The sequence below is a fragment of the Hylobates moloch genome, unplaced genomic scaffold, assembly GCF_009828535.3.
Source record: "Hylobates moloch isolate HMO894 unplaced genomic scaffold, HMol_V3 SCAFFOLD_19, whole genome shotgun sequence".
Taxonomy (NCBI): domain Eukaryota; kingdom Metazoa; phylum Chordata; class Mammalia; order Primates; family Hylobatidae; genus Hylobates; species Hylobates moloch.
Window position 1 is genome coordinate 20,870,683 of NW_026652294.1, and position 15,547 is coordinate 20,886,229.

The 15,547-nt window shown below is 57.8% G+C and overlaps 1 protein-coding gene across 3 annotated transcripts in view; it reads left to right on the top strand.

Moving 5' to 3' along the window:
* The window catches only part of CACNA1I (calcium voltage-gated channel subunit alpha1 I), a 31,984-nt gene that overhangs the window by 11,793 nt on the left and 4,644 nt on the right, over positions 1 to 15,547 (top strand). Inside the window, exons 15-26 of one of the 3 annotated variants that reach the window (XM_058431235.1) lie at positions 313 to 505; positions 1,078 to 1,229; positions 2,474 to 2,583; positions 3,224 to 3,357; positions 4,226 to 4,296; positions 7,608 to 7,686; positions 8,250 to 8,371; positions 9,372 to 9,710; positions 9,987 to 10,133; positions 11,193 to 11,315; positions 12,786 to 12,951; positions 14,588 to 14,787. In XM_058431235.1, coding sequence (XP_058287218.1) covers positions 313 to 505; positions 1,078 to 1,229; positions 2,474 to 2,583; positions 3,224 to 3,357; positions 4,226 to 4,296; positions 7,608 to 7,686; positions 8,250 to 8,371; positions 9,372 to 9,710; positions 9,987 to 10,133; positions 11,193 to 11,315; positions 12,786 to 12,951; positions 14,588 to 14,787 — 1,836 coding nt within the window. The remainder of the gene's footprint in view (positions 1 to 312; positions 506 to 1,077; positions 1,230 to 2,473; positions 2,584 to 3,223; positions 3,358 to 4,225; positions 4,297 to 7,607; positions 7,687 to 8,249; positions 8,372 to 9,371; positions 9,711 to 9,986; positions 10,134 to 11,192; positions 11,316 to 12,785; positions 12,952 to 14,587; positions 14,788 to 15,547) is intronic. The other 2 variants (XM_032138406.2, XM_058431234.1) reach the window with 2 other exon arrangements.

Here is a 15,547-nt window from a genome sequence, read left to right on the forward strand (position 1 = left end):
GATAGGTGGATGGTTGGATGGATGCATGCATAAGTGAATGAATGGATAGGTTAATGAGAGGAAGAAGACAGATGTTTCCAGGAGGCAGCTGCTGAGCAGGGAAGGAGAGGTGGCTTTCTTGGCTGAGGACCATACTGTGTCATGCCCAGGGTATTTACTTCTTACCTGCTGCCTCATTTAGACCTCACAGCCGCCTTCCTGGAGGCAGGCTCAACACATCCCCACTCCATGGAGGCTCAGCCAGGATGGGTACCTCCCCATGGCCCTGTAGGGCCTGATCAGCCTCCTCAGCCCTTTCTGACTCCCCTGCAGCCCGTGACCAACCACAACCCCTGGATGCTGCTGTACTTCATCTCCTTCCTGCTCATCGTCAGCTTCTTTGTGCTCAACATGTTTGTGGGTGTTGTGGTGGAGAACTTCCACAAGTGCCGGCAGCACCAGGAGGCTGAAGAGGCGCGGCGGCGTGAGGAGAAGCGGCTGCGGCGCTTGGAGAAGAAGCGCCGGAGTGAGTCGGTGTCTGTGGAGGGCGTGGGTCACCCAGCTCTAGGCCCTTCTGCCTGGGCCTGACCCCAGCCTCCTGAGTCTTTGGAGCTGGAAGAGAACAAAAGATACAACCCCTGTGCCCAGGGCTCAGCCATTTCTCCCAGCATCTTCCTGTCCAGGGGATCTGAACCCCATCAGTGTCCACCCAGAGTCCAATGGCTGACACCGCTGCCAACCTGAGTGAGGCCGTTGGGGGTTCAGCTCAGGCATAGGGCAAAGGCAGAACCTGGGCACCCTGGGCCATGGGAAACCTGCCCTCCCTGCAGGCAGGCCCAGAGCTCCTGCCATAAGCTCATTTGGGGTAGATGGAGAGAATGAATGTCCTGCCTTCTTTGTCACCCTTCCCCACAGTTTTTCTCATGGTGCTTTGGCTGGGTGGAGGAAATCTAACACTGATTCCAGGGCCTGGGATGGATCAACATCTTCCTGTTTGCCCCCTCCCTGTCCTCCACCTTTCTGTCCTTTGTGCTCTGTGCCCTTTCCCTTGACCCCAATCCTCTGTGGTCTGTGCCACTCCCCCTGCACCACCTGCAGAGGCCCAGCGGCTGCCCTACTATGCCACCTATTGTCATACCCGGCTGCTCATCCACTCCATGTGCACCAGCCACTACCTGGACATCTTCATCACCTTCATCATCTGCCTCAACGTGGTCACCATGTCTCTGGAGCACTACAATCAGCCCACGGTGAGCCCTGGTCTGCCTCCCAGCCCAAGGTTACAAGGTGAGGGTGGGGTCTCAGCAGTACCCCACCCCAGGGATAGGGTGGGGAAGGGGTTAGCTGATAGCAGGATGTGAGCAGCCCCTCCATGCTGGACTCTATGCTGGGCACTGCAGTGGGAGGAGGTGCCGGACAAGCTTGCCCTCAGGAAGCTCAGAGTCTGGAAGGGAATGGTCAGAGGGAAGGTGGGTCAGGGAGGCAGCATTTGGACTGTGGCTTGCACATGGGTGGCAATGACTGTGATGTGTTAAATATTGACTCTTTGCAAGGCACACTACATATATGAACTCTTTAATCCTCACAGCAATCCTAAGGCTGGCAGGGGGAATCCTTTGTCTAGATTTTATATGTTAAGAACCTGAGGCTTAGAGAGGTTAAATATGCCACCCAAATTACTCAGCCATAGGTAGTGGAACCAGGTCTGGAACTTAGATTTGCATTCGAAGCCTACCATGTAGCCTCCTTTACTACCTGGGTGTATGGAGACTAGGCAAAAGGGTGGAAGGACCATTTCAGGCAAACACTGGGGGTGGGTGAGGATGACCATTTCCTAGCTTGTTGCAGACCAGGTATGTGAGGGGCATGTGAGGAGCAAGTGCATTCTAAAAACCCTGATGGAGTTGGAGGGGAAGAAGAGGGAAGCAGAGCCTCCAGGTGTGGAATTAATACCTTATTTCAAATGATGGGAGAGGAGTATTATGAATGCAGAAAAAAGAAAGATAACCATTGGCAGAATGAAACAATAATTATAGAACTTCCAAATTAACAGGAAAAATGGAATAATAATAGCTTACATTTTACAAGTATTGTTCTGTTTCCAGCACTGAACTATTAGTTCATTTAATTTGCATACCAGCTTTCTAAGATGAAATGACTTACTCAAGATCATATGGTGAATATGGAGTGAGCACTAAGCCAGGATTCAAATGTAGGCAGTCTGGCTCAGTAGCTCTTCATTAATACCCTATATTGCCTCCAAAGGTACCAACTCGACCAGATACACATAAATAAGAAAAAGGAAACAGAAGGAATAACAACATAAAATAAATAGTACACATTAAGATGGAAACAATAAAAGCAGCATATAAATAATTACACTAAAAGTAAATGGACTAAATTCTCTCCTTAAAAGGCAGAGACTTTCTGAGTAGAAGAAGGTTGTGGAGCAGGTCATGTGCCCTGGATCATGCTTCTCTTTGTTCCTCCATAGTCCCTGGAGACAGCCCTCAAGTACTGCAACTATATGTTCACCACTGTCTTTGTGCTGGAGGCTGTGCTGAAGCTGGTGGCATTTGGTCTGAGGCGCTTCTTCAAGGACCGGTGAGTGGCCAGGCTGGATTAGGGCAGTAATAGGGTAGACTGCAGGATGAAGAAGCAGTCCTGACCCTTAGGGAAGCCTGGAGCAGCCTGAAGAGGGGAACCAGTAAGCATCTAGGCATTGATGGACAGGCGCCCCAGCTGCTGCTTATAGCTCTGAACAGGAAATGATTATGGTATCATCTGATGGGTGTAGGGCATTCTACCTGGCCCTTCTTGGCTCATCTTTGGTAGGTTGTCTCTACCCTATAGGCAGAGCAGGGTCTGCCTCATGCTAATACTCCTTTTTGAAGGGAATAGTGAGGCTCAAAGAAGTTGATGGACTAGCCTAAGGCCCCACAGAGAGAGCAGCCAGCTCAAGATTACACTTGGAAGTCACAGTCCATGCCTCCTCTCCTGCAGGAGGCCAGAGATATTTATTTAGCCTGATCAGCCCCTTGCTTGAGGGAGTGATGGCTATGGGGAGCAGAGAGGGGCCTGGACCCAGTGGCGTTAGGAGGGGCCAGTAAGGGAGGGCAGCCACACAGCCTAATGGGCCACAATAGAAGGGTCAGGACCTGGGAGGCTCCCCCCACTAAGGTGTGTCTGAACCAGAGGGATCCTCCTCATGCCCACTCCTGCCCTCCCATGCATGGCTGAGCAGATGGAACCAGCTAGACCTGGCCATTGTGCTACTGTCAGTCATGGGCATCACCCTGGAGGAGATCGAGATCAACGCGGCCCTGCCCATCAACCCCACCATCATCCGCATCATGAGGGTTCTGCGCATTGCCCGAGGTGAGGGGCAAGGGGTGGGACAGGGAACAGGGACAAACAGGGGCGGGATGAGACTCCTCATTGCCTGATGAGAGCACACAGGAGTAGGGTGGGGAGAGGTGGAGGCAGGAGTTTGCAGGCATGGTGGGCTCCTTGCTGAGCAGGGGTGAGCAGGAGCCGGGAGGCACACAGCCAACACACACGCATGCACACTCTGTGTGCACACACCTCCCCCAACACACAGGCAGCTTTGCATAGCACACATGGATACACACTCCCACTTCCTTATAACGCCATGACCCATGGGGTACAGTCTCAGAGTGTGATGCAAGGAACCCAGTCCAACTGGGAAGATGTGAAACACCTCCAGCTCCTCGCTGGCATTTCTCAAACACAGTGACTGGGACGCACGGTCTTCAGAGACCCTTCCCCCCCTCCTCAAGGTAGTTCGTACACTCCTTTTAAAAGCCTCCTGCCTCAGGGCGAGCCCAGGTGCCTCTTGCTCTTCTGCCTGCCAGAAACTCAGCGAGTGATGCCAGAGTCCTCTTTATCGAGAGGGGAAGAGAAGAGATGTGGCCATTCACGCTGGTCCTTTGTGCCCATGACAGTTCATAGCACACTCATTCACACACTTCATAGACCTCAGTTCCCATGAGTATGCCCCGTCCTCGGGGGCTTTTTTACAGTGACACCCATGCCTTGTGTCCACATGTTTTTGTGCATGCCCCACTCACCCTGTGGCTGCACCCACATTCTTGTAATGTGGCATCTGAGAGCCGGACTCTGCTTGCACGTGCCTTCATGTTCTCTTCTCCCGAGTTTACACACGTGCACACACACGTCCCCACTGGCCTGTGGCTGAGTGGGCGGGGCTGGGTCTCGCCCGCAGTGCTGAAGCTGTTGAAGATGGCCACAGGGATGCGGGCCCTGCTGGACACGGTGGTGCAAGCTTTGCCCCAGGTAAGAGCCACTCTTGCTGGCAGCCCTCCTAGGGGTCATCGGTGTCAGGCTGGGCCCTGGGGCAGGAAGGCCCTGATTTCCCTTCTCCTCACATCTGCCAGAGCCAGGGCAGATGCTGTCTCTGGGGATGCATTTTGAGCCAGGAGCTGAGAGGCAGGAAGGGTCCCTTTATGCCTCTTTCTTCTGGCTTCATCACGTGGTTGCCAGTGCCACTCTGTGTCCAGCCCTCTGCACGCACTGAGGGTCCACAATGTGCCCTTGGTTGCCCCCAGGCTGGTGGAGGGAGATGGATACTTCAGGGAAATGTGGGGAGGGACCCCTAGCATGCTCCAGAGAGAGAGAAGAGTGCCAGACACTCCCTGGGGAGATCAGGGAAGGCAGCCTAGGAAAGGGGACCTTTGAGCTTGACTTCCAAGGGTGGCTTGGCAGAAGGAGGTGGCAGTGTGGATGGAGAAGTTCCGAGATGGCATTCCAGGAGGGGCAGCATGAGACTCTGACCAGGTGGGGATCTGAGAAGTTAGGGAAGTTGCTCTACCCACACCCTGTGGTTAGTGAAAGGGGAGATGTGATCAGGGCCACAGAGGGCACCTTTTTCATCCTCCTGGGAATTCTGCAATCCCAGTCCTTCCCTCCCCCGCGGTCTTGACTGCTTGAGGTTCCCCTTCCCCCTCCCCTCAGGGTGGCCTCTGCTCTCAGCTGAGCCTCAGGCACATTTATTTATTCATTATGACGCATCGAGTCATCAGGAACTTCAGGCGCCTTAAAATACAAGGCACAGATACTGCACGTTAAAAACGAGGATACAAGATTAACAGCCCAGGGAAGGTGGAAGCAGAGCTAATTCTTTCAGGGACCAGGGCTAAGGACATGGGTGAGTTCTGTTCCTGAATTTGGTGTGAGCTTCCCAGCAGCCTCGGTATAAAGGGAAAGTGGCATGGTCTGGATGGAAAGCAAGGGCATTCATTCAGAGACGTGGTTTTTCCTAACACTAAATCCCTTCAGGGGACTTTGTCCCATGGGAGATGGGGGTGATGTTGGGCTGCAGGCTGTGCTGACGGGAAGTAGATTGGAGCCCCGGCTTGGGCCATAATGCCTGAGAGCAAAGCCTGGGCCCTGGGCATGCGACTTAGCTTTTCGTGCCTCAGTTTCCTTGCCTGTGAAATGAGGATGGTGGTGAAGCATCGCTCACTCAAGCGCTTATTTCAAAGGGCGGCGGTGAGGTGTCAGATGGTTAAAGCTTATAAAGCACTTAAGAGGCCTGGTTCATGGGAAGTGCCATGTAAGAGGCTGCTAGGGATGGGGATGGTGGGTGTGTGGCTCGGCCTCCCTGGCCTCCTTGCTCCCACTCCCCTTCCCCATGCTCTGACCCCTGGGTGGTCCTATCATGACTCCCAAATCCAGTGCGGAGCTGGCACGGGGCATGGCACATGGAGATGTTCAGGACATCCCAGCCTCCAGCAGCAGACCCATGGTAGTCATTACAAGTGCATTAGCACTTTAGAAGAAGCACGTGCCAAGTGCCACTGCCCATGAAATGGTGCTTACCCCTCAAAATCCATTTGCTGTTGCTCATGTTGTTGTATGGACATTGGCCATTTCCTCAATTCTATGTAAAGTGCTAGGAAAATGAAACTTCAGCCTCTTCCCACCAAGCTCTTCCCCAAGAAGAGGAGGCATCAGAGAAGGCTTCTCAGGGGAGGTGACCCATGGACTGGGCTTTGAGGGGTGGGGAGGAGGCATTTTCCAGGCAAAGACAGAGGGTCCTCCCTGCAGGGGAAAATAATATGCCAAGGCACTGTGGGGCTGTTTTCTGTGTGGCTGGAGTGTGTGGGGTTGGAAGATCAGGCTGGGAGGGGGTCCCTGGGGGCCAGGTCACAGCACACCTTCAATGCCAGGGCAGCAAAATCGGGCTTTATCTTGCAGGCAGCAGGTGCCACAGGAGGGTTCTAGACAAGGAAGGTTGCAGCCAGAGCTGCCTTCGAGAAAGTGGCTCTGATGGCTGGGAGGAGAGTGGATTGGAGGGAGAGGCTGGAGGCAGGGAAGATGGTGAGGAGGCTGCCGCAACCCTGCCAGCTCTGAGATGCTGACGGCAGGGAGGGGACAGATAGAAAAGCTGAAGCAATCCTGGTTAAGAGATGCGGCCCGCCCCGGCCTGTGCAGGGCACAAAGCTGAATTCCTAGAGCCTCGACCACGCCAGATCCTTCTCGGCGGTCAGGGCCTTACAGTTGGCCTCACGGGCGCTCAGTAAGTGCTTGTTTTATTAATGAAGGGAACATCATTTAATTAGTCAGACACTAGCAGTGTAGAACAGCTGGCCAGGAAACCCTGCTCTGGAGTGGAGCAGAGAAACTTGAGGAGTATGATCAACGGGGTTTACTTTTCAGCAGTTAATGTGAATGTCTCCTGATTCTTTTCACGCAGGCCTTCTGAGGGTTCTAAGAGATACTTCATTTCTAGGGCAAGAATGTGTTTGAGCCTCATCTTATCCATAGCATGAGTTAAAGGTGGTCTCCAGTGCATGGATAGATTTCAACTAGGTTTGGAATCTGGGACACTTTCTCCCACAGGAGCTGTGGGACGGGGGTGGCCGGGTTTGCAGAGGCTTCTGGGACCCACGGGCCTGCGTGATTCCTGCCTTCCCTCCTCTCTATGGCCAGGCCTCATGCTGGCCCAAGGAGGCAAATCTGACCTCATGCAGCTGTGTTCCTGCTCTTGAAGATTTCCCAGACCAGCAGATGACAGTGACAGGGACAAGTGCGTTTCGGTGGTTTCGTAGAGGAGCTAGTGTTAGTGCTGAGACCTCCTGCCTTTTCCCTTCCTTCCCTTCGTTCATCCATCCATTCAACCTTGGTAGCCACGCAAGGTGTGTAGCGTAGATTGTGTGCATGGACCCTGGGGCCAGCCTGCTGGGTTTGGACCCCTGTCCTACCAGTTACTAGCTGTGCGACTCTGGACAAGTGATGTCACCTCTCAGTCTGTCTCTTTCTTCTTCTGAAGAATGTGGATAAAAGATAGTTCATGGATTATTGTGAGGAGGAAGTGAGCTCATGAACCTTGAGTGCTGGAAATGGGGCAGCTCGTGGTAAAGGCGGCACACGTGTTTTCTTGTTGTTCTGAGCCCTGTGCTGGACCCAGCCTGCCCTCCAGGTCCTGTGGGGGTGGCAGACGTGGACACACAGCCTGGGGGAATGTTACAGCTGCTCTGACCCTCAGGCTGCCCACCCCCACTGCCCCAGCCTCCACCCTTCCCAGGCCTGGTATGCCCCCACCCGCTCCCCAGCCCCACCCGGCCTCACCTGTCCTCCCGCAGGTGGGCAACCTGGGCCTCCTCTTCATGCTGCTCTTCTTCATCTACGCCGCTCTCGGGGTGGAGCTCTTTGGGAAGCTGGGTGAGTCCCAGAGCAGGCCCGTGGTGGGGGTACAGCAGGGCTGCAGGATGAACTGGGGGGGCGGGGGAAGCCGGAGACCCCTGAGCCCGTCACATCAGGGTCTTTGTATTGGGGAGATGCCTACAGCAGGGCCCTCAGCTGTCTGGTCTCCCAGGGAAACTGCCCCCCCTACCCTGGTGTTGGTGCCTGTCCTGAGCCAGCGCCACCCCAGCAAGTGGAGAGGCCAGGGCGGGGGAGAGAGCAACAGAGCGCTCGCTGAGCTCCGCCCTGCACCGGGATGGCTCCGGAAAGCAGGGTTCCCCGAGGGGCTGGCCCTCACCCCATTTCACCTTCTTTCTCAGAAACCCATTCTTCGGCAGGGGGCAGAGCCAGACTCACCCAAACCTGAGCCCCAGCTCATGTGCCATCTCCCCGAGCCTCAGTTTATCTGTGGGCCGCGCACAGTCTGCAGGCCCCTCCTAGGGTGTGATGAGGGTTCTGAGGCGAGGTGGGAGGCACCGGGTCAGGGTGAGCCCCTCAGGCGCTCTGCCACTGGGCAGGGCTGACCTCCTCCCTGCTTCCAGTCTGCAACGACGAGAACCCATGCGAGGGCATGAGCCGGCATGCCACCTTCGAGAACTTCGGCATGGCCTTCCTCACACTCTTCCAGGTCTCCACGGGTGACAACTGGAACGGGATCATGAAGGTACTCCTGGGCGGGCTGGGGTGGAGAAATCAGCCAGGTGCTGGGACAGTGAGGATGCTGGTCCTGCTGCTCAGGGCTCTGCCCACCCAGGGCCCCACCACACATGGGAGGGGCGTGCAGGGCACAGAGGAGTGGAGAGGCCTGCCCGGGACGAGCACAGTGGCGAGAGCTGAGCCAGAACGGGCCCCCTGTCTACCACTGCCCCATCCCCCAGCGTTGCCTGGGATCGGGGCTCAGATTCTAGGGGAGACAACTCCACCCAGTTCCAGAGGGGACCTGGGGCCCAGGCAGGCCCGAAGGCCAGGGCCAGGCCCCCTAGTGATTGCCGCACTGACCAGGTCACCCGGCAGAGGCTCCCTGGCCTGGGCTGCAACCCGGGCTGGGCTGGGAAGGGCAGGAGGGGCTCCCAGAGGACAGGGGTGAGGCCTCGGTTCCAGGGCCCTAGGGTGGAGAGGGCAGTGGTAGGCCTGTTCTGCCTCCCACCCCCACCCTGCAGAGCCCCCAGTGCCCCCAGCAAGGGGGCAGGAAACCGGGGTGCTGGGAGAGGCAGCCAATCTCCTCGGCCCAGGGCGGGAAGGTGGTAGAGTCTTCTTGGGCTTTGTGGTTGGGGGTTGAACTGAAAAACCAGAAAGGAAGGACAGGGAGGCCCTGGTCCCGAATGCACCCTACTCCCCAGGGGCCCCTGAAGGAAGCCCCAGATGCCCCTTCTCAGGCCTGACTGTGTCCCAGGGAAGCAGGCCAGCTGTGGGGAGGGTGATGTCGGCGGGAGCAAGAGAGGAGGAGAGGGCGCTGGGCCATCCGTCTGTCCATGTGGGGACTTAGCGGGAGCTGAGGCAGGCAGATGCTGCCACAAGGCAGAGTGGGGCAGGGCAGCCAGGGGCCGTCTCGGGGGTTGAATCTCGGTCTTGCTGCCTCTGCGCATGGCCCTGGACTGGCCTCTGCCTCCAGCAGCCTCTGGGATGTCCTCATCCTCATCCTCACCGCCCTCCCTGCCACGCAGGACACGCTGCGGGACTGCACCCACGACGAGCGCAGCTGCCTGAGCAGCCTGCAGTTTGTGTCGCCGCTGTACTTCGTGAGCTTCGTGCTCACCGCGCAGTTCGTGCTCATCAACGTGGTGGTGGCTGTGCTCATGAAGCACCTGGACGACAGCAACAAGGAGGCACAGGAGGACGCCGAGATGGATGCCGAGCTCGAGCTGGAGATGGCCCACGGCCTGGGCCCTGGCCCGAGGCTGCCTGCCGGCTCCCCGGGCGCCCCTGGCCGAGGGCCGGGAGGGGCGGGCGGCGGGGGCGACACCGAGGGCGGCTTGTGCCGGCGCTGCTACTCGCCTGCCCAGGTGGGCAGGGGCTGGAGAGGTGCGAGGGTCGCCAGAGGGGGGGCACTGCAGGGCCAGATGGGCAGCGGGGCCAGGGAGGCCTTGCACGGAGACCTCTGTCTTTCTGGGCCCCACCCTGCTCAGCTCCATAGAAGGGGTGACCCTGTGATGAGGGGGTCAGTCCCAGGCCATGGGCGCAGAGAACCAACCAGGAGGGCAGCTGTGTCCTGCCCACCCCGCAGCCCCGGGACCCGGCTGATAATCCCGCCTGTCCCCACCCCGTCCCCGTCCGCCTAGGAGAACCTGTGGCTGGACAGCGTCTCTTTAATCATCAAGGACTCCTTGGAGGGGGAGCTGACCATCATCGACAACCTCTCGGGCTCCATCTTCCACCACTACTCCTCGCCCGCCGGCTGCAAGAAGTGTCACCATGACAAGCAAGAGGTAATGGCAGCCCGGGAGGCCCGGCCCCTTGTGGCAGGGGCAGCATGAAACCTGGTGAGGGGCCTGCCCGAGGGCAGAGCCTGGCTCTGGGCTGTAGAGACCAGGCTGGGTCAACGTGGACACATGTAGCTTCCACGGCTGGGGCAGATTGGCTCCCTGAGCCAGGGCCAGGTGTGGGCCTGTGGTGTGGTGGCCGCAGCTGCCGACCCCAGCACCATGCCGCACACAGTAGGTGCTTGGGTAGGGCAGCTGCCCCACCTTGTGTGCTGCAGGTGCCAGGCAGGGAGCCTGTGTGTCACTTGCAGGACAGCTTGCCCTTTCTGTGACATGAGGGGTCATCTGCCCGCTCTTCCCCCCGGGCATCATCCTGGCACTCAACCTCCTCCAGGTGCCCTGCCCTAGCCTCCAGCTTGGGGCCTAGGCCCACCCAGCTCAGGGGTTCCCATGGGCCTGCCTCTAGGGCAGGTGCAGTTAGCCCTCTCCCTTCTCCCCAGCAGTGTGGGCCCCTGAACTCTTCCTGGGGTGTTCCAGCCCCCTGGGTGGCCCCAGCCTCAGGTGGCTGCAGGGCGGGTCCCCAGGAACCATCAGCAGGAGCTGGAGGTCTGGGCTGCCCCACACCCCTGCCCCGTGGTGGCTGCAGATTCTCTAGTGTCTCTGGGCCCTGCAGTGTCCCCTGCCTGTGGCATGCTGTGCAGGTCATCCACATGGGGCCATAGAGTCAAGTCCAGCCCAGTCTTGATGGGCACTTGGTCTAGGGGCAAGCAGACAGCTGTGGAGTTCACAGCCCATGGCAACTCACCTGCCCTTAGGCCCAGATAGCAAGATGGGCCACTCAGGGCTGGCTTCCAATGGAGGTGGCCACTGTGTCACCATCGCATGTCACCCAGGCTGGGCCCCTGCACAGGATGGACACATCATCCGTGTCCAGCAGGTGTCTGGACCTTTCTGACCACTGCTCGATCTCTCTTCAGAGCCTCAGGCCTGTGGCTGCATGCCCCAGGACCCAGGTCTGCTCATCCCAACCCTGGGGTGACCCGAGGCCACCCCCTGTTCCTGCAGGTGCAGCTGGCCGAGACGGAGGCCTTCTCCCTGAACTCAGACAGGTCCTCGTCCATCCTGCTGGGCGACGACCTGAGTCTCGAGGACCCCACGGCCTGCCCACCTGGCCCCAAAGACAGCAAGGTGAGCTCCCCTGGGGGCTCCTGAGCAGGCGGGTCTGTCCTCGAAGCCTGGCCCCTGCCCACCCAGGCAGGACCTCCCCATCTTTCCAGTCTACCATGTAAGTGGCACCCACTGTGTGCTAGGCCTTCATCTCCTGTTGGACAGATGAGGGCAGTAGGGCTCAGAGAGGTGGAGTGATTTGCCTGAGGTCACACAGCCACAAGCCCAGCCAGCACTCCAACCTGGCACCCAGCAGCACTGGCTGCTTCTTGTTGCTTTGAGTATTTTTTGGTCCATTCCACGGGGGTCATCCCTGGCCGGCAGGGCTGTGAGGCTGAAGCGAATGGGGGAGTCGCGTCAGGCACAAGCACCTGCTATGTACAGGGGGTAGTCGCATCAGGCACAAGCACCTACTATGTGCAGGCGCTCTGCCGGTGCCAGCTGTTTGTCTGCCCCACGGCTCTGTGCAGCAGGGATGATTTGTCCCCACTTCACACGTGAGGAAATGGGGGTTCCAAGAAGTGGGGTGATGCTCACATCACACAGCCAGGAATGACAGAGCAGGAAGCCACCCCTGAGGCTGGACCCCAAACCTCTGCACCCAGGGGGTCAGTCTGAGGAGGACTTCAGGCCAGGAAGGGGCTCTTGCTGATCCTGCAGTCTTAGGGGGTGAGACCTCAAGACCCGGGCTCCTGATCTCAAGGTCAAAGTGGTCCTGCCCTGCTGGGGGTGGGGGGTGTAAGGGACAGCTGGGGGATACCCTGGGCTTGGCACCTCTGCCCCCTAGGCTGGCCCTCCATCAGCTCAGAGTAGGCTGTGGGGCCAGCTTTTCCTGTCCCTTCCATGTCATTTTGGTCCCCTCCCTGATTGCTAACAGTTGCTGCAGCTCCCTGCACCCCCACACTGCTCTCCTACAAAGGATATCAGGGTGCACAGTTTCTGGGACTCAGTTGGACTTGGGCAGGGTACAGTCTTTTGTGCCAGACTCAGCCAGTCATCGGAGGTCGGAGTGGCACGAGTTCATCTGCCTTGGAGGGGGCATTAAGGCGGCTCTCCTGGGAAGGGTCACTCTGGGCTGCAGGGCTGAGGAATGTGGGGGCCAGGGAATGCCTAGGAAGGAAGGCGTGACTCTCCTTGGATGCAGAAACAGACTCAGCAAAGGGAAGGGACCCACCCAAGGTCATGCTCACAGGACACTCATGTGGCCACTCAGCCTGTCTTCTAATGCCTTCACTAGCCTTGACCTAGCTTCTTCGCTGGGCCAGGGTCTGTACCAGGGGAAGTCACTAACTGCCTGGGGCATCCAGTGGGCATTCGGAGGTGGATTTCTTTCATGGGGTTTTGGAAGATGGTCAGGTAGAGGAGGTGAGAAGAAGGTCAGACTAGCTAGCCATAGGGGTAGCCTAGTTAAGCAAGGGGCCGTGGAGCAGGTCATGAGGGCAGCTGTCCCCCTTCCCAGTCCTGCCCCATCCTACCTCCCTTTCCTTGCAGGGTGAGCTGGACCCACCTGAGCCCATGCATGTGGGAGACCTGGGCGAATGCTTCTTCCCCTTGTCCTCTACGGCTGTCTCACCGGATCCAGAGAACTTCCTGTGTGAGATGGAGGAGATCCCATTCAACCCTGTCCGGTCCTGGCTGAAACATGAGAGCAGTCAAGGTGAGGGGTGGGAGCCCTGCCAGCTCCCCACAGCCCTCATCTTGGGCATCTGCTTCAGAGGGAGATGGCTGAATTTTTTCCTTTGTATTTTTACCTAGATAATTATATTTAGTATAGAAAGAACCAGATGGATATCTGACAATGAGAGATAGACTCTCAGGCCTGATATAACAATGATAAAAGATCAAGAGCCAAATAGTACAAAAAGATGAGGTAATTGTAACAAAAACCTAAGCATCTAAAGGAAGCTTCATGCTGAGCTTCCTAGGAGCCATGGTGAAAAGGGAAAGAGGTGGGTACACATGGCTCTCATTATCAAGCAGAAGGAAAGCTGCCAGATTATTGTGGTGTTTTACTAGAGCTGAATTTGAGAGGTGTGTAGGCCACAGATCTTCATATACACGGGGATGTTAAACATAGGAAAGCCTGGTGTCTTCAATAGCCCTTTTGTAAATTCCTGATACTTATCCTTCAGCCCTACCTGCAGTGTTCTGTTTGTGCTTTGGGCCCGCGGCTGGGCTCTGGGCACAGGGCCAGGGGACTAAGCTGGCCTGCCATCATGGGCTCATCTTTGTTGTGGTCCTCATGGAGGGTGGCAGGAACCTGGTTTCACAGCACTGGCTGTAGAGGGAGGCAGAAAGATGAGGAGCCCAGCAGAAGAGCGATGCCTAAGACTCTGAGCCCACCCCAAGTACCCTTCCGGGACACCTCCCAGGAGCCAGGGGTGGGGTGACTTTCCTGGGCACCCTCCCTAAAGCTGATGGGCTCTCAGCTGGCCAGGGTGGCTGAGATGCCAAGATCCCAGACCTCCCAAACCAGAATTCAGGGCACGGGGCTGACCCGAGAGCCATTCTGGTGGAATGCAATCTCATTCCCTTTAGCCAAGCATTTATTTACGTTTTCCTTAAATGGTAAGATGGTATGGCATAGGAACCCCAGTCGGGACATTCAGACTGTCCAGCTGTCTTGGGTACATTCTTCCATTATCTCACCCTCAACCTGTAAGGTGTGGAGAGGACTGTGGGCAGAGGCTGCTGCTACCCCCTACATCCCCCACACCCAGACCTGCCCCAGCCCTCAGACCCCCCAACCCCGTCCCTGCCCCTCACCGTGTGCAGCCAACCAGGCCAGACTGACCTGCCATCCAGTGCAGCGCCTGACCCGGGGCTGGGATGCCCCAACCCACCTGCTGTCCCACAGTGGCCCCCAGGCCTGGCCAGGCCCCATGGTGGGGTCAGGACCTGGAGGGGACTGATCCAGTGAGCACCTGCTGTGTACTTGGTACTGAGCTGGGAGCTTCCAGCTGTTTCTTCTCCTTATGCCCCTCAAGATGGCATCTTGTTCCCTTTTGCAGAGGAAGAGACCTAGGCTTGAGCCCGGGTCTGCTTGCCTCCAAAAGCTGTGTCTTTACCCAGGGCCCCCACCCCCTGGAATCAAAAGGGCTGGTTCAGGATTTCTCTCTTGCTCTTCTTGGGTAAACGAAGGCTTAGAGGGGTGGACTTGCCCACGGTCTCACAGTCAGTTTATTAGGTGGCCCCTCCCTGCTGGCCCAGTGAGATTGGTGCTCAATGCCACCTTCCAGGGGCTGCCCCCTGGCCTGAGCGTGCTCCCTCAGCTCTGTCTCCTTCTTTCCCAGCAGCACCCCCAAGTCCCTTCTCCCCAGACGCCTCCAGCCCTCTCCTGCCCATGCCAGCCGAGTTCTTCCACCCTGCAGTGTCTGCCGGCCAGAAAGGCCCAGAAAAGGGCACCGGCACTGGAACCCTCCCCAAGATTGCACTGCAGGGCTCCTGGGCATCTCTGCGGTCACCAAGGGTCAACTGTACCCTCCTCCGGCAGGTACCGACACCTCCCAGGCCCCAGAGCACTGGTCTGTGGGCAAGGGGCAGGATCTAAGCCAGGCCTGGAAGTCCAAGGGACTGGGAGGGGAAGGACCCAACCAAAGGCCCAGGGCACCACCGTGCAAGGGGGTTTGGGAACGCTGGGGTGATGCTGAGACTGGTGGGGGAGGTGGCACTGGGGTGGATGGAGTGGGCAGGCCTGGGTCCTGGGGACAGCAGAGTGTGGGGAGGACCCCAAGGGGGGTCTGGAAGAGGCCTGTGATCCCTAGCTTGAGGGGAAGGGAGGAGGAGGAGTACTGGAGGTTTTGCAGGGTGGCGGGGTGCTGGCAGCGGGGAGGACACCCTGGGTGCTCTGGGTGGGTGTGAGTGGGGGCTTGATTACTAGGAATGGAGGTGGGAGGGCGGGTCTGGTGGATGAGAAGCCTCAGGCTGCAGGGTCCCCCGTACTGGATTGGCCAGGGCCACAGCCCTCCTACCCACGGGCACACAGGGGTCTGAAGTACTGAGGACTCTGTTGTGGGGGTGGGGAAATGGGGCCGTGCCGGCTCCCACAGTGCAGTGAGTGGGGTTGATTCATTGGGTGACTGACCCCGTCACACCAGGCTGTGTGCTCTGGCGGGCAGGACACAAACTCCCTGCCTGCTGGCCTCACTGTTTGGTGCTGAGAGTGAGCTGCGGGGGTGCAGGAGGGGTGATAACCGAAATAAATGTCTGCCGAGTAAGGTCTACTCCGTGGTGGACAGGCAGGGAGAACAGCT